Source organism: Trichoderma virens, assembly GCF_000170995.1.
Source record: "Trichoderma virens Gv29-8 chromosome Unknown TRIVIscaffold_91, whole genome shotgun sequence".
NCBI lineage: Eukaryota > Fungi > Ascomycota > Sordariomycetes > Hypocreales > Hypocreaceae > Trichoderma > Trichoderma virens.
Genome location: NW_014013658.1, coordinates 777,191 through 798,070, shown reverse-complemented (window position 1 = coordinate 798,070; position 20,880 = coordinate 777,191). Strand labels below are relative to the sequence as shown.

At 51.7% G+C, this 20,880-nt stretch overlaps 5 protein-coding genes across 5 annotated transcripts; all 5 read right to left on the bottom strand.

Moving 5' to 3' along the window:
- Positions 1 to 54: 54 nt before the first annotated feature.
- On the bottom strand, positions 55 to 2,362 carry TRIVIDRAFT_163283 (uncharacterized protein; the record flags this gene model as incomplete). The annotated part of the gene is made up of 7 exons (XM_014094762.1): positions 55 to 106; positions 193 to 389; positions 469 to 1,217; positions 1,348 to 1,687; positions 1,820 to 1,837; positions 2,020 to 2,042; positions 2,269 to 2,362. The coding sequence occupies 7 exons, from the start codon at positions 2,360 to 2,362 to the stop codon at positions 55 to 57; spliced, it is 1,473 nt and encodes a 490-aa protein (XP_013950237.1).
- A 1,831-nt stretch (positions 2,363 to 4,193) lies between these two features.
- TRIVIDRAFT_40214 (uncharacterized protein) lies at positions 4,194 to 8,428 on the bottom strand (the record flags this gene model as incomplete). Its single annotated transcript, XM_014094761.1, has 3 exons — positions 4,194 to 5,916; positions 5,980 to 8,175; positions 8,244 to 8,428. The coding sequence occupies 3 exons, from the start codon at positions 8,426 to 8,428 to the stop codon at positions 4,194 to 4,196; spliced, it is 4,104 nt and encodes a 1,367-aa protein (XP_013950236.1).
- Positions 8,429 to 9,855: 1,427 nt separating this feature from the next.
- On the bottom strand, positions 9,856 to 11,505 carry TRIVIDRAFT_74871 (uncharacterized protein; the record flags this gene model as incomplete). The annotated part of the gene is made up of 6 exons (XM_014094760.1): positions 9,856 to 10,367; positions 10,428 to 10,643; positions 10,700 to 10,869; positions 10,935 to 11,007; positions 11,084 to 11,343; positions 11,444 to 11,505. The coding sequence occupies 6 exons, from the start codon at positions 11,503 to 11,505 to the stop codon at positions 9,874 to 9,876; spliced, it is 1,275 nt and encodes a 424-aa protein (XP_013950235.1).
- A 1,034-nt stretch (positions 11,506 to 12,539) lies between these two features.
- Positions 12,540 to 13,662, bottom strand: TRIVIDRAFT_39175 (uncharacterized protein; the record flags this gene model as incomplete). Its single annotated transcript, XM_014094759.1, has 3 exons — positions 12,540 to 12,950; positions 12,996 to 13,280; positions 13,402 to 13,662. The coding sequence occupies 3 exons, from the start codon at positions 13,660 to 13,662 to the stop codon at positions 12,540 to 12,542; spliced, it is 957 nt and encodes a 318-aa protein (XP_013950234.1).
- A 1,241-nt stretch (positions 13,663 to 14,903) lies between these two features.
- Positions 14,904 to 19,462, bottom strand: TRIVIDRAFT_163714 (uncharacterized protein; the record flags this gene model as incomplete). Its single annotated transcript, XM_014094758.1, has 4 exons — positions 14,904 to 15,170; positions 15,450 to 16,029; positions 16,089 to 19,072; positions 19,151 to 19,462. 4 exons carry the CDS (start codon positions 19,460 to 19,462, stop codon positions 14,904 to 14,906), a joined length of 4,143 nt encoding a protein of 1,380 aa, XP_013950233.1.
- Between the last annotated feature and the right edge of the window lie 1,418 nt (positions 19,463 to 20,880).

Genomic DNA, 20,880 nt, shown 5'->3' with positions numbered 1-20,880 from the left:
CTTTCTTTCCTTTTTTCTTTTGTTTCTTTTATCAGACTGATATTAAAAAGTATTTCACTGTACAGGGGGGTCATGCGGTAAAAAATTGCCGACAATCAGCGCAGGTCTGTCGAAAATTCCTCCGAGTCAGTCTCTCTTGCTTCTTCCACGGAGTAAATAGAGTAAAAGATATTCAGAGCGGGTAAAACTCACAGCTTATGTTCATCACGGCGGATAGTAAAGGAGAAGCAGCACTTGACGATGGGATGGTCCGACGAATCACTGGGATTCTTCAGTGAGCATGCCGTTAACAATGTATCGTGCGCTGGGTCGAAGGCGATGGTACCAAACTCCTCCCAGTACCGCACCATCGACTCCTCGGTAAGGATCTCGTGAAGTGCAATCTTGCCCTAAGGGGAATCACATCAGTTAGCGCGTCGTGCATTCATTGCGTAGAGCTGAGCAGAACGGGTAGAAGGAGGTACTAACATCTCGCAGCTGATCCACTGGCACATTGATCAACTCGGCCATCTCCTTGTTGCCTCGGAAGATCTCTCCAGTCCGTCTCCAGCAACACGCCGGCACAGCCATACTTGCAAACACTCGGTCGTAGTCCATCAACTGTTTCTCAAACCACATCTCCACGTACACCAGCTGCATGTCCGTCAACCCTTGTGCCTTTTCCCTGAACTTGGGTCGGAACTGGTTGATGGTCCGCAAGATCTTCTGCTTAGATGTGGACGCGATGTGCCCGTCCAAGTACTTACCCAGCCGTGCATACCCTTTAATGTAGTTGAACGGCTTGAGCAGACCGGCATCGTATTTGGCCTTGAGCACGCGAGACATGCGCTCTTCTGGGTTGTCGTTCCCAGAAGGATCGGCTGCCTGGAGGTAGTATTCTCGAGTCTTTTCCTTGTCAGATCGAGTCATTGACTTGCTATCAAAGTTTGAAGGAGGCAGCATGGACCCTGGCATGTGGCCAGCTGATACAGAGCCGCCGCCCGCCAATCCATTGCTGTTGCCAAAGCCGGAGAGCATTTCTGATGGACCTCCTGGCCGATTGAAAGCCGAATTCTGTTGGGATTCGACGCCACCCTCGTCAAGAATGCTGTTGTGCAAAAAGTCGTTGAGCAAGTTAAACTCATGAGTGACGTCGGCTCCGATCATGTAGTTGGGGTTATAAGTATTCATATCATGGTAGTTTTGTGCGGTCAACCAAGCGTCCGAGAAGCCGGTAACTACTCCATCGTTAGCCATCCAGAGCATCATGTTGGTGACCGGGGGATACTGGGGTAATATCGGAGAAAGACGAAGGCGAGCTGAGGAGCCGATTGGGGAGGGGTCGTTTCTCCTTTTGGCAGAGCTTACATTGATTCGCGTTACCATTGTTATTCAACGCGTTAGCCTGCAGGCCTGACGAAGCGTCGGGTTGCACAAGGGACAATGGATTAGCCTGCCCAAGAACGCCTCCAGCCCCGATGGCCGAGTTGGCCCTCTGTCTCGCGCCATCGAAGGTCGGGGGAGGGCCCATGGCGCTGGATATGGAGCTATGGCCCAAGTCAGACTGGGACAAGGTGTCCGAGTCATCTACGGACGCTGTAGATGCGGTTTTGCTAACAACCGTCTTCTTCTTAGGATCTGACTCGCGGGGCTCATCGTGACATAGATGGCCAATATTTCGCTTAATGCATCTCGTACATGGCCGCTCCTGTCCACGGCATTAGCACGTCCACAATATTAAGCAAGGGAAGAGGTGGGCAGAAGCAGGAGGGTCTGGACCCATCCGTGAGGCTGCCGCAGAGGAGAAGCAGGATAGACGCCGTGTGGTGGATGTACTTACGAGATCGCATGTCATGTGCTACTCGCATCAAATTGAATCAGTCAGCCACAAGCTCTTGAATTTACGAATAAGGGGTGGAGCAATGGATGTCAAAGACGTCGTCTTCTTTCTTTCTTTCGTTCCTTGTCTCTTCTTCTTTTGCTCCCTCCTCCAGACGGTGTATGGGATCTTCTCCTTTTTCCAAAGTGGGCCAGACTTACAGATCTGCGACAATACACGCAAGCTGCAACGGTAGAGGGAGAGACACGCAGCTAATCGTTAGTCCATGCTGCATACACACTCGACACTTGCGCTTCCAAGGTCACTGGCCGAATGAATTGAACTGAACAATGGGGGAGAAAGGGGGGAATAGGGGAGGGCAGAGGGCATGAACCGCGGCACAACAACTGCACTGCGATCATTTGTGCCCTCGGCTCTCTCAGGGAGGGTTTCAAGCAAGTTCTGCGTACCATGGTTAACCTTGCGTCTCTTCTTGGGGTTCTTGCCAGCGCCACGGCCCTCATGGTCCTTGTCGCGCTCGGCCGCCTCGCCCTTGGCCGCCATCTTGCTTCGCTCCACCACCTTGGTGCCCTTGGCATCCATCGCACCCGGCGATGTGGTGGTGGTGGTGGTAGTAGTGGTAGTGGTAGTGGCCGTAGCACCGGTAGCCTTCCGCTCGCTCATTGCTGCTGTGCGCGCTCAAGCTTTCCCCTTGGCCTCCTTTTCCAGTCCCGTTGTTTTTCTTCCGTCTCTCTCTCTCTCTCTCTATTCTCTCATCTCCCGATTGCTCGGTCTCCCATTGGATCTGTCTGCCTCGGGAAGGGTTACGCAAACGTCCAGATTGCAGATCATCGAACGGGAATCGTCCCAGCTTTCCGGCTCGCTCAGACGCCTTCCGATGGCGCAACCAGCATGCCCGAAGCTGTGCAGCCCTTTGCCCCCGACGCAGAAGCAGCAGAAGCAGCGCAGGCCGGGTCTCCCCCGTCTCTCTTCGCCCGCGCAAACGAGGTCGTGTGAGGGCCAGATACTCGCCCGTCTCTGGCCGTGGCCGGGGATCGTGTCTCTGTCGCTTTGGGGAGGCGGAATCAGGGCCGGGCGCGGGTTCTGCCAGGCAGGAATGGGATGCAGAGGCAGAGTTTGGCCTGCAAAACAAGATTGGAGTTGAGCACGAGGGCAAAAACGCATCAGCAGGAAGCGCAAGTGCTGCTTTGAGGCACCGGCAAGTTCAGCTGGGCCCTCCCTTTTGGTGGGGACCTGGGCCAGTGGACCGAGCCTTTTCGCCTTGGCGGGAAGCGCTAAGCCGGGCTCTTGGGTACCTGCGCCAGAAGGATTTCATGGATCAAATGGCTGCTACAGCGGTCCTGGGCCACTGTGCAGCGCCTGTAACGGCGCCTGTAACCGTCTGTAGCATGGAGGAGGGGGGCTTAATATCGCCCAAGAGCCCATTCGCTGCACACCACAACTCATACACACACACAACCTAGCATTCGGAATAGCCTCGTTTCTGGGCTGTTGGTGCCTGTCACGTCACCTTTATTCCCCGCATGCTGATTGGGCCCTGTGATTAGACTTTTACATTTACAGCACCTACACAACCGCCACAGAGAACAATAGCCAGCAACAAAACGAAACGAAACGAAAATAAAAGACCCAACACCGTCTCATCTCATCCCATCTCATCTCATCCCACCTCACCTCTCACCCTCTCAAACCTCCCAAAATATACACATCTCCATTTACCCTACACCTAAAAAAAGATCGCCATATTCCGCGCCGGTCTAAGCCACCGGCCCCGAAAACGGATGCCCATTCGCTCATCCCGAGCCACATCCACACATTTCACACATTGCACATGCAGGACCTCGGGAACTACAGGCTTGGGCCGGGAACAGAAATCCGAACAAACCATGAGCAAATGAGAAACCCCTGCAAAACCGTGTGAAACCGTCGCATCTCGGCCCCCGAATCGCAGCTGCTTCCCGACCTGAGACCCGTGCCCGTCAGAAAAAGCCCGGCTCGGCGGTTAAAAGAGGCTGCCATGAGGTGCCTTCTGCCCGAATGGCTTTCGCGCATGTCGGAATATCACGGGATGGCATCTTCCAGCGCGCTAACGACATTACCTAATGCCTCTTGTATTTTTCGAGGCCGAGCGGAGGATTACGGAACGGCGTTGGGGACTCATCAGGCATGGCTCATGAATTGATATTGATCCAACGCTAATCACAAGCCCGCTACAGACATGAGATGACATGATGTCAAGCCAGATGAAAAGAAATGAAGTGAAATGGCATGACCTGAACCGCAGTGTCCTCCAACTGCTAACCGGCTAAATGGACCAACAAGCAAAGAAATCATAGCAATAAACCAGTCGTAAGTCGTCCAAGCTGCATGAGCTTCATATAGCCACAAAGAAGCTCTTCTCGCCCTCCTTGGGAACCACTCGGGCCTTTCTCATGATTTCATCTTCGCACATCAACCTGATCCTCTCAGGCGTTGCTGGGCTCTCCAGCCTAAGGAGGCCCTCGCTGTCATCCTCCCCAACCTTGGCTTCGACGCCAGCGTCCTTCCTCGCCGCCTTGAGTGCATGTCGGATGGCAAAGAAGACGGAGCTGCCCATGAAGAGCGGAGGCTCGCCGACACCTCTGCTGCGCTGAATCGTACGCAAATCCTTCCACTCAACGTCCTTGAGGAGCGTCACGTTGAACTCCTGAGGAATGTCACGGAAGCCAGGAATCTTATACGCTCCAGGTCCGCGAGTGAATAGGTTGCCAGCCATTGGGCCGTTTCGTAACCACAGCGACTCTTCCATGGTGAAGAGTCCAAAACCTTGCATAAACGCACCCTGGATTTGGCCATAGTCGATTGCTGGGTTGATGGACTGGCCGATATCCATCTTGATGTCTGCTCGGAGGCAGGTCGACGAGCCGGTCAGAACATCAATTTCAACCTCTGCGGCAGCAACTCCCTGTGTGAAATAAAAGTACATCTTTCCCTTATTCTCACCCCAGGTGTACCCAATCTCTGGAGTCTTGTAGAAGCCCTGGGCGGACAGATTGACGCGATCGAAATAGGCTGCATGGGCCAGCTCCTCCATCGTTGCTTGTGGGCCGAGCTTCTCTCGGTAAGGAGCCAGCCGTTCGTTGAGCTGTTCGCAGGCGTTGAAAATCGCATACCCGTTAAGGTCGGAGGACGCTGACGCTGCCGTCGATGAGGTATTGGCGACTGTGTTGGTGGCAGTCTCCGAGATGAAGACGTTATCCAGAGGAACCTTGAGAGCTTGTGCGGCAATCTGGGTCATCTTGGTGTGAAGTCCTTGGCCCATCTCCGTACCTCCATGAGCTACCAAGATAGAACCATCGTGGTAGATGTGTACCAGCGCTCCCGCCTGGTTGAGGAAGAGAGCCGTGAACGAAATTCCAAACTTGGTGGGAATCAGGGATATTCCCCTCTTGCGCCACTTGTGAGTCTCGTTGAACCGAGAGATGGCAGCCTTGCGCTCTTGGTAGTTGCTCTCCTCCTGTACTTGCTTGTACATGAGTGGAACATGCCAATCCGTAACGGGCTGGTTGAAGTGTGTTGGCTCGAGGGGCTTGTAAAAGTTGATTTCCCGTAACTTGTCGATGGGAATGCCCAAGCGGTCCGCGGCCTCTTCCATACAAGTCTCAATGATGAACATGCCCTGAGGGCCGCCGAAGCCGCGGAACGCTGTGTTGGAGACGGTGTTGGTCTTGCAAACGCGGCCGCGGATGTGTGTATTGGGAATGCGGTAGCATCCATCGACGTGCGTTATTGCTCGTTCAAGCACTGCCGTGCTGAGATCAAAAGTCCAACCGGCATTGTTGAAGATGTCGACATCTAGAGCCTGAATCTTTCCATCCTTGTTGAAACCAATCTTGTACTTTCCGAGGAAAGGATGTCTTTGCCCCATGGTGAGCATGTCTTCCTCGCGTGTCAACATGCAGCGGACTGGCCTCTTGACCTTCTTAGCCGCGAGAGCTACGGCTGAGCTGAGGATGATGGATCGGGTCTCCTTGCCACCAAAGCCGCCTCCCAATCTCTTGACACGGACGACAACTTTATTTGCCGGTACATTGCAGACACGAGCGGCAAATGTTTGTCTATAAAGAGCATGGTTAGTTAATGGAACAAGCGTGGAGAAGAGGTATATGCAAAGGGCTTACGTCTCAGTTGGATTCTGTGTGCTGGCAAAAATCTCCATTGCTCCGTCTTCTGGACTGGGAACGACGACACATGCGTTGGTTTCAAGATAAAAGTGCTCTTGGCCACCCATTCGTGCGGTACCTGTGAAGACATGGTCGCAGTTTTTGAAAGCTTCTTCAGAGTCTCCAGTCTTGATCTCACGATAGCAAGGATGGAAGCTATCTTGCTGGATGGCTTCTTCGATCGTCAGGACTGCTGGCAAATCTTCGTATTCCACCTTGACAGCTCTGGCCGCTTCCTGGGCCTTGGAAGCCGATGTGGCAAGGATCATGGCGATGGCCTGGCCAGCTGTGAGTACTTCACCCTCGGCGAAGAATAGTTCATCGAAATTGGGCGGTCCAAATCGGTTGGCTGCTTGGGAAGGCATGTCTCCGCTATCGACATAGTCAACTACGCCGGGCATGTCGAGTGCGGCGGAATAGTCGATTGATATGATCTTTGCATGTGCCCTGGTTGACAATACCCAACACCCGTACAATTCGTTCTTCATAGGAGGAATATCATCCGTGTACTGGGCCTCACCGGTTGTCTGCTTTAATGCAGCAACATGAGGATTCGATTTGCCCGTGATCTCCTGTTCGTATGCGGCAGCCGTGTACGGATCGGTCTGGCCGGTTGAAATGGATCGTTCGATTTCATCAATAGCCTCCTTGTCAACGTGCTCGCTTTCCCCATTAAGGATGGTAAGGACATCGTGGTAGAAGCGATAGAAGAAGCCAAGGGCCAGCGCTTTTCGGTAAGATGCCATACCGCCAGGGACGCTGAACTGGAGGTCAAAGTCTTTTCCGAGAGCACTCATGGTACCTTCAAGTGTCTCCAGCTCGGCGAGGCGCTTGCCAACTAGGTACTCTGCCGCAGTCTTTGCTGAGACCGTCATGGCAGCCATGCCGCCATAAATGAGGTTACAGTCTGTAACAACACCAGCATCGTCCAGTTTCACCCTGAGTGCCGCGGTCACAATGGCAATGTCGTCATCCTTTCTCTTCGCTTGCTTATAAGCTCGATAGAATTCTCCCTTGGCCGCCGTAACGGGAATCCTGAGCGATGCAATGATGGCATCTTGGGCGAGCGCCGTTCTTCGGTACCCTGTGAAGAACTGTGACAAGGGGATCTCCGTCTCCTGCGTCGCAGACTTTGCCACCAAAACGGCATTGGCACCCCACAAGGCCGGGTTCAGGTCAGATATGGGTGAAGCGGTGACCAGGTTACCGGCAGGAGTCCCGACGTTTCTGATTTGCCTTCCAGCAAAGTATTTCAATTGCTTGAGGATCCCTTGGAACACCTGCGACCTTTCATTTCCATAACGTTTGATGGCTTCCTCGCAGATGTGCTCAAAATCTGTCAAAGTTACGTTGCCGCCAATTTCGAGGTGATCCTCCGTGAACTCGTACTGCCGCAACTCGGCAATGTCACCGACATAGACCGACACGGGGTACTGCAGCGCCTTGAACTTGATTTCGATCTGAGTCTCGGTGCTTCCGCCAATAATCTTGGCCTGGGGATGCACACTTTTGATCTGAAGAAGCTGATCCAGGGTGACAGGCCGGAACCACTTCTTTCGCTTATTGCCGAAAGCGAGGGGCCGTAGCTGGTGCTTCTTCAGAGCGGGGGGGAAGATGAGCTCGGTATCAGGGTTATACTCGATAAACCCTGGAGGAGTGAATCTTTTGATAGGCTGGTCATTGTTCATTTTATCCATGCAGCAGCCTCCCTCGGGCTTGCCATTGCCATTCTCCATGCAACAGCCTCCGCCGCCGTTAGTCTTGGCTTTGCCGCATGAGTTCTCGATGCTAAAGGTGTGAGCCGCGTCGAGAATAGACCTGTACCCTGTGCACCGACACAGGTTGCCGTCGAAAGCTTCTTCCATCTCATGTTGAGTGGGGTTGGCATTATTCCGCAACAAAGCATACAGACTCATGACAATACCCGGGGTGCAGAAACCGCACTGGCTTCCATGTGACTTCGCCACCCGCTCTTGCGTGGGATGCGGATTCTTGGTGCTGCCGATCCCTTCAATGGTGACGACATGTTTGCCATCAAGACTTACAAGAGGTGCCAGACAGGCGTTGACACTGGCGTGATAGATTTGTTTCGTTGTTGGGTTATACTGGCTTACAACAATGGTGCAGGCACCACACCCACCCTCGCCACAGCCGCTGTTAGATGGTCTGAGTCAGCTAGACGGTCCAGGATGACAGGGTCACCTCATCAAGGGATTTCGTACAGTTTGGTTCCAGTCAGGCCAATGCCTCTCAGGTACTCGAGAACTGTGATCTCGGGATCGATGTCGTCGAGAACGACTTTGGTCCCGTTGAGATAGAAGCGGATTGTGTCGTCGAACTTGGCAGTCAGATCCTCCAGCGAGTCCAGCTGACCGTCCCGCTCGGGAGATATAGCAATGGGTGCCATATTGTGACGGATTTAAGAGGAGTAACGATAGTGATGGTGGATGATGGAGGTGAGAGGAGGTTAGAACATGGCAAAATGAGAAGAAGATGAAGGATGATGATGAAGGCGACTAGATTACAGAGATGCAGGTCAGATGGATTACCCGATGCAACTGATGCCACAAACACGCTTGAGATTGATGATGATAAAGGGAAACAGCACAGCCTGTATGCCTAATGTTCTACCAAGTGGCGACACGAAACATTTAAGTTGCTGGCGGGCAGAAGCGGTGGTACCTGCTAGTAGGTACCTGATATTGCCCCCTGCGCACTTCAGCCCAACGGCTACCCGTACCCGTACTTTCCGCTGCAGTACCCAGTGTCTGTGCATAAGCCCACCCGGGTACTAGCCCAGTGGGTATAGAATACCTGTATTAATTGCACGGGTAATAAGATAAGAGGTGCAGTTATAGCAAACATGTGAGTGATACAGGCTTTCCCCAGGATGTGCGAAAATGGGCAACCCAGTGAGATACCGGAAAGTTAAATCTTTGACACGTGGCGGAACTCCAAATCCCGTAAAGCCGACGCCAGCCCTGTGGAATAAGCCGTCCATGTTCAAGTGCCTTATCTCTCTGCCTTACTTGAAGTCGATTATATACTTGTACTGATCTCCTATAAGTTGACTTTCTGGGGGCAAACAGAACTGGTAGATAGACTAGTATACGGGCCGATAGATCATTTGATGCTAAACCGCTGATGATGTCTTGATTTCTTGTCTGGCATTGCCACATGGCGCTCACCCACTTACACATTTGACACCCATCTATGGTGTACAGTGTGTCTTACACGGGGTTGACAACACTTGTTATGACACCCTTTGATACAAAACCAGCTCTACAACACTGCAATCATCTCAATCAAAGCATTATAAATCCACCAAAATGGCCGAAACAGGCAAAAACAAAGGTCCCAAACTGCCCACCTTCGCTATCATTCCAGGTACCAATTCATAGATCGCCGTCTCACCCCTCAATCGAACCCCGCTGGGGAATCGCGCTTCGGCCGGCTCCGCTGCTGAGATGCTGCTCCACCTATCGGCAACTTCCACGATAGAAAGACCCGTGAGATTAAAAGGCCTGCGTAATCGCTATTACTATTTACAAAAAGCAAAGGACACGCGACACAAAAGATGATAACCGGAGAGTAGTCGTATCTAAGATTAGCTACTTGACTTTTTACACCTTGGCTTTTCACACTACTTGTACGGAGTATTGATACAGCTAAAAGATCTGGTCTTCGAGTGATCGTACATACTTGTATCGTCGTTGATGTTCCTATGTGGAATGGAAAATCTATTTTACCCAGCATCCCCGGAGTACTCCGCAAAGCTGTCTCATCCCTTCATTACCCCAGCTTTGAGTGACGTTGAAATCCCACCTCTTTATCCTTGAGAAAAAAAATCGTTTATTTCATATACTTCTTCAGTCCCCTCAACCTGTTCTTCGCCTCCTCCAATATCGAGTCTTCCTTGCAGACTGCGAACCGCAAGTAATCCTCCGCCATGTGCGCGTTCTCATCCGTGTAGAACTCAGTCGGTGGGATAGCAGCAACGCCAACCTCCTGGATCAAGAACCACGACAGCTTAAAGTCCCGCGGCCGGCTTGCAACGTGCGGCGGGAAAGGGTAGTCTTCTGGAAGTTGGACCTTGTTCATGTTGACGAGAACAAAGTAGCCGCCTTCGGGCTCCGAGTAAGGTAGACCAAGCTCGTCCCAGACCTCGTTGAAACGATCCATCTTGCCCTTCATGTCGCGGATGGCATCGTCCCAGAAACCTTCAGCCTCGGCCTTTTCGAATCCAACAGCACAGGCTTCCTGCAGGGGTGAGACAGACGAGTAGCAGATCCGCGTGTGTGCCGCAGAGACATATTTAATGAGATGTTCAGGGCCCATGAGCCAGCCTACAAAATCAGATCAGCACATAGGAACACTCGTCAGTATTCACAGGATGAGCACCGTACCAACACGCCAACCCGTGGCATAAAAGTTCTTGCCGGCAGAGCCAACCGTGATAGTCAGCTGCTCGATTTCAGGAGACAAGGTCGAGATTCTGGTGAAAGGCACGTAGAACAGGCGGTCATACACCTCGTCGGAGAGGATAATGATGTTATTCTTGACGCATAGGTCACCAATCTTTTGCAGCTCATCCTTGGAGAAGACCTTGCCAACGGGGTTATCTAGGAATTATTAGTGCTCGGGCCCATGATTATACCTTTACTAGGGGTAGACGTACGAGGGGTGTTGAGGACAATCATCTTTGTCTTGGGGGTAATGGCTCTCTCCAGCTCGTCAAAGTCGATGGTCCAGTCGGCTGCTGAAGAGGTCTTGGTGGCGCCTGTGGCGGGAGGGTGCATGGGTACATAGACAATCTTGCCGCCGGGCATTTCGATGTTGCTAATGTACCTACACTTCTGTGTGAGTATTTCACAGCCATAACCCCTGTTTACGGTGAAATGTTTGATACGTACTGGTCGAAGAAGGGCTCAAAGATGATGACCTCGTCGCCCGGCTCAATGAAAGCCATAAACGCACTAAGCATACCTATAATCGTACACCACTGTTAGGAATCGACTGCCTCAGCTCGCTCGGCTGCAACCACGCAAGACGGTCAACTCACCCTCGTTGGCTCCCGTTGTAATCGTCACCTCAGTGTCAGGGTTGATCTTCCTCCCCCAGAACGGCGAGTAGGCATCGGCAATGGCCTTCTTTAGCCTCGGCCTGCCCTTGGTGGGCGAGTACTGGTTGCAGTCGACGCGATCCAGCGCCTCCTTGGCAGCATCGAGAATGAATTTCGGCGGGTTGTAACCGAAGAAGCCCTGGCCCATGTTTACGATGGGCTGCTTGGGCGAGGCTGCTGCCGCCTCATTGACGATGGTCCTGGCCGTTTTCTCGCCTCAGCACTTGTTCTCTCTCTCTCTCTCTCTTTTTGCCCATCTTACGGCATATGCACATGAACCCCCCCGTACTGTCCACTTACCACACATCCTGCTTCTGCCCAGACACTCTGGCCGCAGGTTTTACTTTGAAGCTGCCACTCATGGCCGAATAAGATCTTGTGAGAGCTGCGCTATGCGCCACGGGTGCTTTGCTAGCTGCGAAGACGACTCGACTGCGAATGGTACCAAGAGAAGACACTCGCAGAGCAGAAAGCGACATTGAAAAAGCAACGCCCGCTTTTTTTCCTTCTTTCTTTTCTCAAATGGGTTAAAGTAGCCGGTGATGCAATCGATTAGGCGTGCGAAAAAAAACACAAAGAGAGGAAACGTATGGAGGGTCACGGACTTGTGTTCCCCTCTCCCTTTAGTTGGATATTGCCGGCTGTAGCCACGATAAGGCGCGGGAATTGGCCGTGTAACAAACAAGTAAAAATAAAGACGCGGCTCGGATATGCAGTGGTAATTGATATGAACCTTCTGCGCCCTTGCAGCCCGAGGGATTTCCCAAAAGGATTGTTTTATGATGATGCGGTTGCGACATCGGCTTGAGCTGTTGCTGGAAACAACCCGGATGGCTGACTAAGGGATTGCGGGGATTTAGGCGATGGCGTCAACTCTCGTGAACTTCATTGATCAAGACGGGCTTTAAGCTGGGGGTTCAGAAAAAGGAAAAGAAGCCATCACGAGGTATACTTCCGGCATTTTATTCTTTTAAGCTGCATTTTGTGAATCCAATCAATTTTCTAGCCTAACTATATAAATTGCACCTTATTCATCCTGCATCATAAACATTCCATATCATGCAAAACTCCAAATACACCAAAAAACAGCACGGCTGACCAAACAGCACATACTCTTTCATTCTCAGAAAATCAACCAGCAACCAATATCCGTCCCAGCGTATTCCCTCTCACACCATTCATACATAAATCCATCCAGCTGCCCGTTGCCAAAAGGAGACGGGCTTGAAACCCCCGGGGGGTTGAATTCCCAGTCCTCTGTGCCCTTTCCCATTCCCTCTCATACCATTCATACATAAATCCATGCAGCTGCCCATTACCAAAAGGAAACGGGCGTAAAACCCTCGGGGGGTTGAATTCCTACCACTCGTAAATAAATCCACCCAGCTACCCGTTACTAGAAGGAGGCGGGCTTGAAATCCGGTGGCGATTGAATTCCCAGTCCCTCTGTGCCCTTTCCCTTAGACTCATCTCCCTCCTTATCCAAGTGCTCCAAAAGCTCCATGGCTTGCTGATTGCAATCAGCCGCCGTAATGCGGAATTCGGGATCAAAAACCAGCATCTGGCAAGCGAGCTTCACAAGTCTGTTTTCGGGATTCAGTCCCTCGAGGTACTGTGCGTGGTAGCCACACTCGTCGACGAAATTGCACACGTCTTTCTTTACGGTATTTCTGTTTCTGCGTTTCATATGGGGTAGCTGAACCATCATGCTGAGCACGCTGATTCCGAGAGCCCACATGTCGTCTGCCCTGCCGTCGTGAGGGATATGCGCCGCCATGTCTGGAGACCAGTATTTATGCGTTCCCGTCTGCAGTTCTTCCTTCTTGTCGCCATAGATCTCGCTGCCGTGCACGCGGCAGTCTGCGCAATCGCCCAGAACAACCTCTATGGGGTTGAAACGCCGGATAAAAATGTTTTTAGGCTTGACGTCGGAATGATAGTAGTTCATCCCATGGAGAAAGGCGAGCACATCCGACATTTGGCTGATAACGAGGACAATCTCCACCATGTCCATGCCGCCGGGAGCGTGCCAGATATACGTGCTCAGGTCTCCTCCTTCACAAAGCTCGGTGATGAGGATTTTAGCCCCAACGGCATCACCCTGCTGGTGAAGCTCGATAAATTGGAGGAAATTGTTCTAAACGATGCGGAAAAAAAAAAAGGATGAGGTTAGCTAGGATTAATACAAAGAAGGGCATCTCTCTATGAACGTCCTCTAAAATAGACAAATCGTTTCAAAGGAAGAACAGAATACTCACATGACTGAACTCGGTAATCATCTTCATCTCATTGTATAGCTGTTTATCGTCACTAGCTGATTTGGCAGCAAAAAGCCTGCCATCTGAAACCCTCTTGACCTTATAGACGACAGACCAGGCTCCCTGACCCAGGGTGCTGCCGCGAAGGTACTTGTCTGAGGTGAATGTGCGCGAATGGACATTTGAAAGTATTTCGTCTTTCTCATTCCAGGTGCTACGGGACCCCGAGTCCGACCAAGGATTCAGGGGATTGGAGGACATGTTGATTTCCCTGCAGGAGTTGGTATAGCAGAAGAAGGAGGATAAGAAAATAGTAGAAATTTGTGTAGTCACGTAAATGTGAACACAGATGTGAGCACAGATGTGTGAGCACAGATGTCGATAATTTGTGAAGTGATGTGATCTGACGAGTGTCGAGTTGAAGAATATTGATTGGGCAAGCACGATGTAAAAGTTGGGAAGAAGGTGTGGAAGAAAACAAACAACATGGGGAGAGGCTCTGGTTAAATAGAAACGCAAAGTCAACCAAATAACAACAGAGTGACTTCAATTGCGCTCTCCTCCAAGGTAGCACTACCTACGATAGAGAAGTCTAGGGGTGCCTACTACATGTACTAGTTCGACAGCTGCTAAACATCAGACGAACTTTGCGCCTGAGCATGTTTATCTTCGGATTGCTCCGGTGGCTGTTTTGTGAAGGTTAGTAGATAGAGCCAATCCAAATGTTGCCCAGGAAACATAGAAACTTTGGGCATGTACTTCATGGCCACTGACAAGAATCGGCACTCCCAGGCGTACCACTTGTATTCACCGTGGCTACACTACCTTTGTAGGAAATGCATTGGAGGCGTTGGACCAAATTAGAAAATGAACACTCAAGACTTAAAGGCACCTACACGTAAATACCTAGGTACTGAGGCAAGTATCTTGGACGCCAACAGCGGCAAGCTTCGTTCAGGGGGGCGTTCAAATTCTCGAACCTTCACCAAACACAGTTCAAAATTACAAAAAAATCCTAATTGTCGTGGGACTACCTCCAGTATGTAATATAATAGTACATTTACGTCGTCGCCGTAACTCTCCCCTCGTAGAAAGCAAGCCGCAGTAATCATCTCATCGAATCTCCGCTTCCAACATAGCGATGCCATTTCTTCTAGAACCTCGAGTCAATCGCCAATTACTCCCGTTCCAACGCCAGGCGGCAATTCCAACACACGCAAAAAAAAAAAAAAAAAAAAAAAAAAAAAGTAAGGACACAAATGTCCCCTAAAAAGATCCCTCAAAAAAAATCCCTGATTTTCATCGACTGTACCGTTAAGACGTGGTTTACGTAACCTTGATAAATCATAATCTGTCTGACCAAACCTTCCCCCCTAAAAGCACGAAGAAGAAGAAAGTAAGAAGACTTTGTACAGGCGTATGAAAAGTAGCGCCATTCATCTGCCGCAGGGTTATGAAAGAAGTGAAACTGGAATACCGTCCTTTTTACTTTTGCTTTCTGTTCAGTTTGAAGGCCGTCGCTGGGATGCTTTCCTCAGATTTTCCATCATTCGCTCGACAAACTCCATAGATTCGCAGCCCGGAACGTCTGGGAACCCTTCGGGTTGATGATGTGTTGTATATTTCGTGCGACTGGACTGAGGGTTTTGGCCATCCCCAGCGTGTCTATTAGTCGTGATAGTTGGCATTATTGAAGCTGCGGATATTTTCATGTCTGGAATTACATTATGGGAAGCGCCATTTGGAGTTTCAATAATTGGTGCTGCAGCCTCTTGGGGAGTATCTGACGGCCCTTTGGGTACAATTGCACCTTGGTTGTTATCTGCCGAAGAAGCTGGATGTGAAGCTTGCGGCATATTCGGTGGTTTGGCTACGGCCAGTGAAGACAAAGGTGCCCCTGGATTTGCCCCTGGATTTCCTTGGTATGGCATTGAAAACTTGGGGAGTGGTACTGGAGTTGTGGATATCCTTTGAGGTTGTTGTACTGCTTTTGGCGTTGAGCTTCCAGAGTTTGCGGATTCTTGCGGAGGTGGTGGTGAGGATGCCACAGCGGCTTTTGTGCTGGGAGAGGCGGCTTGGGGGCTTGCCGGTGGAAGAGGCGAATTCTTAGTAGAGGATGGCGCAGGAGTACCAGGTGACGAGGTCATGGCGGCCAAGAAGTTTGCTGGTAAAGGCACTGGAGATTGTTTGGACGGAACCTGCATTGCGGATTTAGTCGATTTCAGAGACAAACTGATAGCTGCGGGTAAGCCAACCTTGTACGACTTGGGGGCTGGGGTTGGCTTGGGCTTGCTGGGCGGCTGGACCAGATTCCTATACTGGGCTTTGATCGCCGGATGGTATTGGTGGCTAGCCGTTCCTAATATTGGCGCAGGGAGCGTGGAAGCCGTTTGTTGCGCTGACGGCCCTGTCTGCTGTGCTGAGGAGACAACCGGGCCACTGTGTGGTGCAATTCTAGAAGGCGAGGCCTGGTATGGCCCTGAGGTGCTCACTGGAGACATTGCTGTCAAAGATGCCCGCCGGAGAAGATCATTTTGATTTGACAGCAGGTGCGCTCTCAAATCGCCTTCGTAACCATTGGTGAATCCGCCCCATGGCGAATAAGGGGTTCGGTATTTGGATGCCTCTCTGTGAAATTTTAGTTAGCAATAAGTTACCATACACTGTCGAGCCATCAAGAGTCTTACCTATTGTGATTTACTTGGAAAAAAGGGTACTTTTGATATACCGACGAGTGAACTTGCCAAGTGGGTTTGCCATATTGCTGCGGGCCTTGGGTAGCTGGAGCAGTCCTATAACTTGAGGGAGTTGCCGAAGACCTTGCCGTCAATGATGCTGGGAAAGAAGATTGGGGCTGTGGCGGTAGGGGTGGCGGCGGTCGTGCGTGAGTTTGAGGCATCACGTTTGGTCTCGCCATATGGTCAAATCGCTGTCCTGGATATGGTTGATACTGATGGTGAGCGGGAGGAGGATGAGGCGGAGCAGCGTTAGTCCCTTGGAATGAGTAGGTTCCGGGAAGTTGGTGAGTATAGCCCATAGAGGTTCTTGGTTGGTAGACGTATGGCCTTTCTAAGCCCGCAGCGTTCGTAGGCGTCATCATGTGGCCCGCAAAAACACCCGTGTGAGCGAATTGGCCAGGAACTCCATAAGCTCTCTGCTGATATACCGGTCGCGCAGGCACAGGTTTGGGGGGTTTCGGAAGTGTGTCCAGGAAATTGCCCTTTGGGTTGTGCCGTGGTTTCGACGGATCTTCGGTATACTGAGCTCTGGCCTCGGTCGAAGGCTTTCCAAGATAATACCAGATCTGGTCTTGCTTGCTAAAATCGACCTTGGCCTTCTGGATGGCGACTTCACTGGTGTGGAACTCCGCCCAAGAATAGTCTCCCTCAATAAACGGATCGCCCTTTCGTGGCTTGTCATCGCCCTGATGGCGCTTGGCATTGAGCTTATCCTTTGCCTTTTGGGAAGAGGGCAATGGGATGGCATTGGCCGACGCCTTGGGTAGGTGGTAGTCGGATGGATCTGGAAGCAGCAGCCATTTCCACTCAACCTCTAGTCGGTCGCCATTGGGAACAAGGTCGATTAGCAGCATTCGCTCGTCTGGCCGATTTTCCACCACCATTCCGGCAAAGATTTCGCCCTTGTGATATTGCAGCTGGCAGATGTCTCCCTTTTGGAGGGCCTCTGCAGCCTTGAGAATGCGAGAGTCTTCTTCCAAAGCATCACCATCCAGCTTCCTATCGCGCTTGGTGCGGTGGAAGCGACAGCTAAACTCAAAGGCCTGCTCTTTGTATTCCGTCCCGTCTTCACCAAATACGGGAACCTCCTGCTCCTCCGTAAACACTCCGGCAGCTGCAGCGCACGTTGCGTGATAGGCCCTCGCGCATTTCTTCTGAGAACACTGGAAGCACGCCCCGCGCTTCGATCGGCAGAACAGGCATTTGAGATCTAACCGATCCTTGTGCACGGCGGAAACGTTAGAGATGATTTCTTTGCCATCCACTGTATCGATGTATGTCTCGGGAATGTAGAGAGCGCATAGACGATGGGCTTTTCTGCCGTCGTCGGTTGGCAGAAATTCCAGGTTCGGGACATCGTTGGGGCAGAGGCAACAAGGCGGCTCTACCTTGACCTTGAGCCGCAGTCGAATCTTCTTGACCTTGACTTTGGTCCCCTTGTCTGCCTTGCCACGCTTTCTCTTGCGGTTCGCATCCTTGAATTTCACGCCGTGGCCAGCAGGAGGAGTCGGAAGTCCGGAAAGCTCGTCGTCGTCTTCGTCATCGTCTTCATCATCTTCCTCTTCCGTCTCTTCGTACTCAGTCTCCTCTCCGCGTAGTTTACGTTCAATCTCATAGACATTGACCCATACGCTGTCTTGGGCCTGAGCACATTCGCACTTCTTGGCAATCTTTCCCATCTCAAGCCAGGAATCGAGAGCAAAGTTGACCGCCTCGGCGCAGTTGTATCCCAGATTATAGCCGGAATGATATCCATAGGGGTAGGTGACGACAAACTCGCCGGGATATGAAACAACTTTGTTGACTTTGATGCCATAATGCTGTTGCAAGTGTTGCGGTGAGATGAGGAAAGCCTTGTGTCTGAGGAACTGATCGCAGGCCTTGGCGTCAGCGGGCCAGATGCTCTTCATGGCAGTCTCAAATCGTCGAGCGTCGGCCTGAGAAATGCTGTACCACTGCTTTGGAGCGCCAAAGTGAAGATAGTTGATACTGTAAAGATCGACATCCTCGAGATGCCACGCAAACGTCGCCTTCCACATACCAAGATAGAGATATGCCGTATTGACGCCGGGGACCTTTGTGCCGAGAACATCCAGAAGGTTGGGTAACTTGTTCAGATTCCAATTCTCGGTCCTTTCATCAAAAAGCGTGCCCATTAGATCAGCGCCATATAGTGGTTGAGCATATGTCAAGGTTTTCCAATACACTCTCTCTAGTTCTTCGCAGCGCTCGGGTGTGTACTCGGAGATGTCCATCCGATAATCGAAATCCTTGAAGGCAGCCTCATCGATGACAGCAGAGGCTTCTCGACGGCTGAATTTTCGACGTGCCGAAGTTGATTGAATCTTTGGCTTGGCAGGCCTAACGCCACCCATTCTGCGGACGGTAGGTTGATCATCTTCCTCTTCATAGTCCACCTCAGTGCCCAGCTCCTTTTCGATAGAGTCCATCACTTCCTCTTCTGCACCTTCGCCTTCAGCCTCAACCTTTGGCGAGACGGGAGTCATGGGCCGACTCTCCTCACTCTTCTTTTGCCTGCCCTTACCCTTGGGCGGTCGTCCTCTCCCTCGAGCCCCCCGGGTGGCGGCGGCGGCGGTGGCAGTAGTGGCATTCGCACCCTTGGGAGCAGCAGGGCGAGCTCGCGTGGGCCTAGGCTTGTCTGCATTTGCACGTCTCTCTCCACGCCTGGCGGGAGGCTGATGCTCGCTCTGTTCGCAAAGCTGCCTCCATTGCGGTATGTTGTAGGATCGCCCATGGAGGATGTTGACTTGGCGGTAGGTTCCGTTGGACCCCATGATGTCCTGCTTGATTGGTTCGCGGACTCGGACCTGCTTTACGAGATCGTCCAGGGGGGGCTGCGCATCCCTCCACTCGTCTGGCGGGATCACCTTGATAATACCAGACTTCATTCCATAGCTGTCGACTTTTGTCATCTGTTTGAGTAAGGCTCGGCGGTTAGCGGACAAAGGAACAGACAAAGACAATTGGGACCCGAATGACTGTCGACATACGAAACGCTTGAAATCCTTAAACTGGTCCATCGTCGGCTTGAAGACGGGCACGTTGCCAGACGACCAATGGTCTGGCAGGATGTCGCCAATGTCGTCCTCAACGCCGAGATCCGGGGGGAACATCGGCGCATCTTCCAGCGGCGGCTCGTCCTCGAGGTCGCTCAGCTCCGAGTCGCTCGACTCCGACTTGCCGGCATCGTTGCTATCGGGCGGCGAGTGCAAGAAGGCGGGCTGCTTGGCGCACTCGATCTGGTCGTTGACCTGCTCCTTCAGCGCCTCCGACGGCTCTGGGACGCTGGCGACGTCTGACATTGCGGGTGGTTTCAGCTCGGCTGGGCCATCGAGCGGCAGATGGCGAACGCAGACGCGATGCGACCAAGCGGGAGGATCTTGTGAATTTTTTCCGTATTTTTTTAGTTGGCTGGTTTCGCAGGGCGCGCGACGTACAAAGTAGAGATGCTCGGTGTGGGTGTGCGAGATGCGGTGCTTGTGCCGTGGTGCGTGGGACAGGGAGTGCGTCCACTGAACTCAGGCCCGTAGGTTGGTGATGATGCGGAGAAATTCCCAGCGACGGGGGTGCGGCTGCCGGGAGAGAAGGCGGCTGCGCTGCACTAATCGCTGAAACCTGCTGTAGTGGGTGCAGAGGCTGTACGGTCAGCGTTTAGTGGGCTCATAACACCTGAGCGTCAGGCCATTCCAAGCACTGGACGGCGGAGGTGCAGCGCTATGCACTGAGCAGGGGTAAGGGGAGTTTACAGTAAGGCGAGTCAAGATGTTTGTGCATCTAGTCAGCTATTACTCGCTTATTTCTGTTCTTCTTCTTACGCTTCTACGGAGTACGTGTATCAAGATTATGACACGGGATCCCTGCTAGATACACTACCATCGAGCTGTCTTTTGTCGTGGATCTCAAAAGTCAGCACACTGTAGGTAGGTAGGCAGATCTCTGTCGCCCTCGCCCTCTCTCGAATTTAGAGGCCAGGGCACGTGGCGGGAATCCAAAAGGCGCCTCTAATCAGCTGAATCCAATTGCTTCGCCGCTCCTAATGCAAGGGAAAAGCCAAACATGGCTAAATAAGTGGGGCTGAATCTGCTCCACACAAACAAAAAGTACAAGCGATGGGATGATCAATTTCATGTTGCATCGGCCTGCATACAGTTGGTTGGTCGAATGAATCCTACGAATTGCAAGGAAAGGTATTGGATGCATAGCGAGCAGGCAGTAGAGACATGAGTTATTTAAGCAGCGGCTCTCACTGAGACTGGCAAACTGAATGGATAGCAGACCAAAATGCCGAATAACAGGAAGTGCGACATTCAAGGCAAGGGAGAAATACCGGGGAGATACCTACATAATAGTACCGGAACACAGTTTCCTTTGCAATCTGAATCTTCATGCCTGAGGCAGACATGCATACTGCGCTTGGCCGAATCTGGGACACCGTGCCAGATTGATAAGATCCAAATCTGGCTCAACAGATGGATTGAAATCGTGGAGGTGATGCTGATCGATCAAGATTTCGAGGAGAGCCTTACCCTATGGTTGTCTTAACCAGCGGCTTTTCCTCTTGGATGGCGTACTTTGCATAGGATGCTGAAATACAGATTCCTTCTGCAGCCAGCCTATAGAGATAATGCACCTCCTCCCTGGACGAAGCTGCTGGGCAAAAACTGATTCCCCTTGCGACGAGGTAGTCCTCGAAAATGACTAACAGATGATATATGTGGTT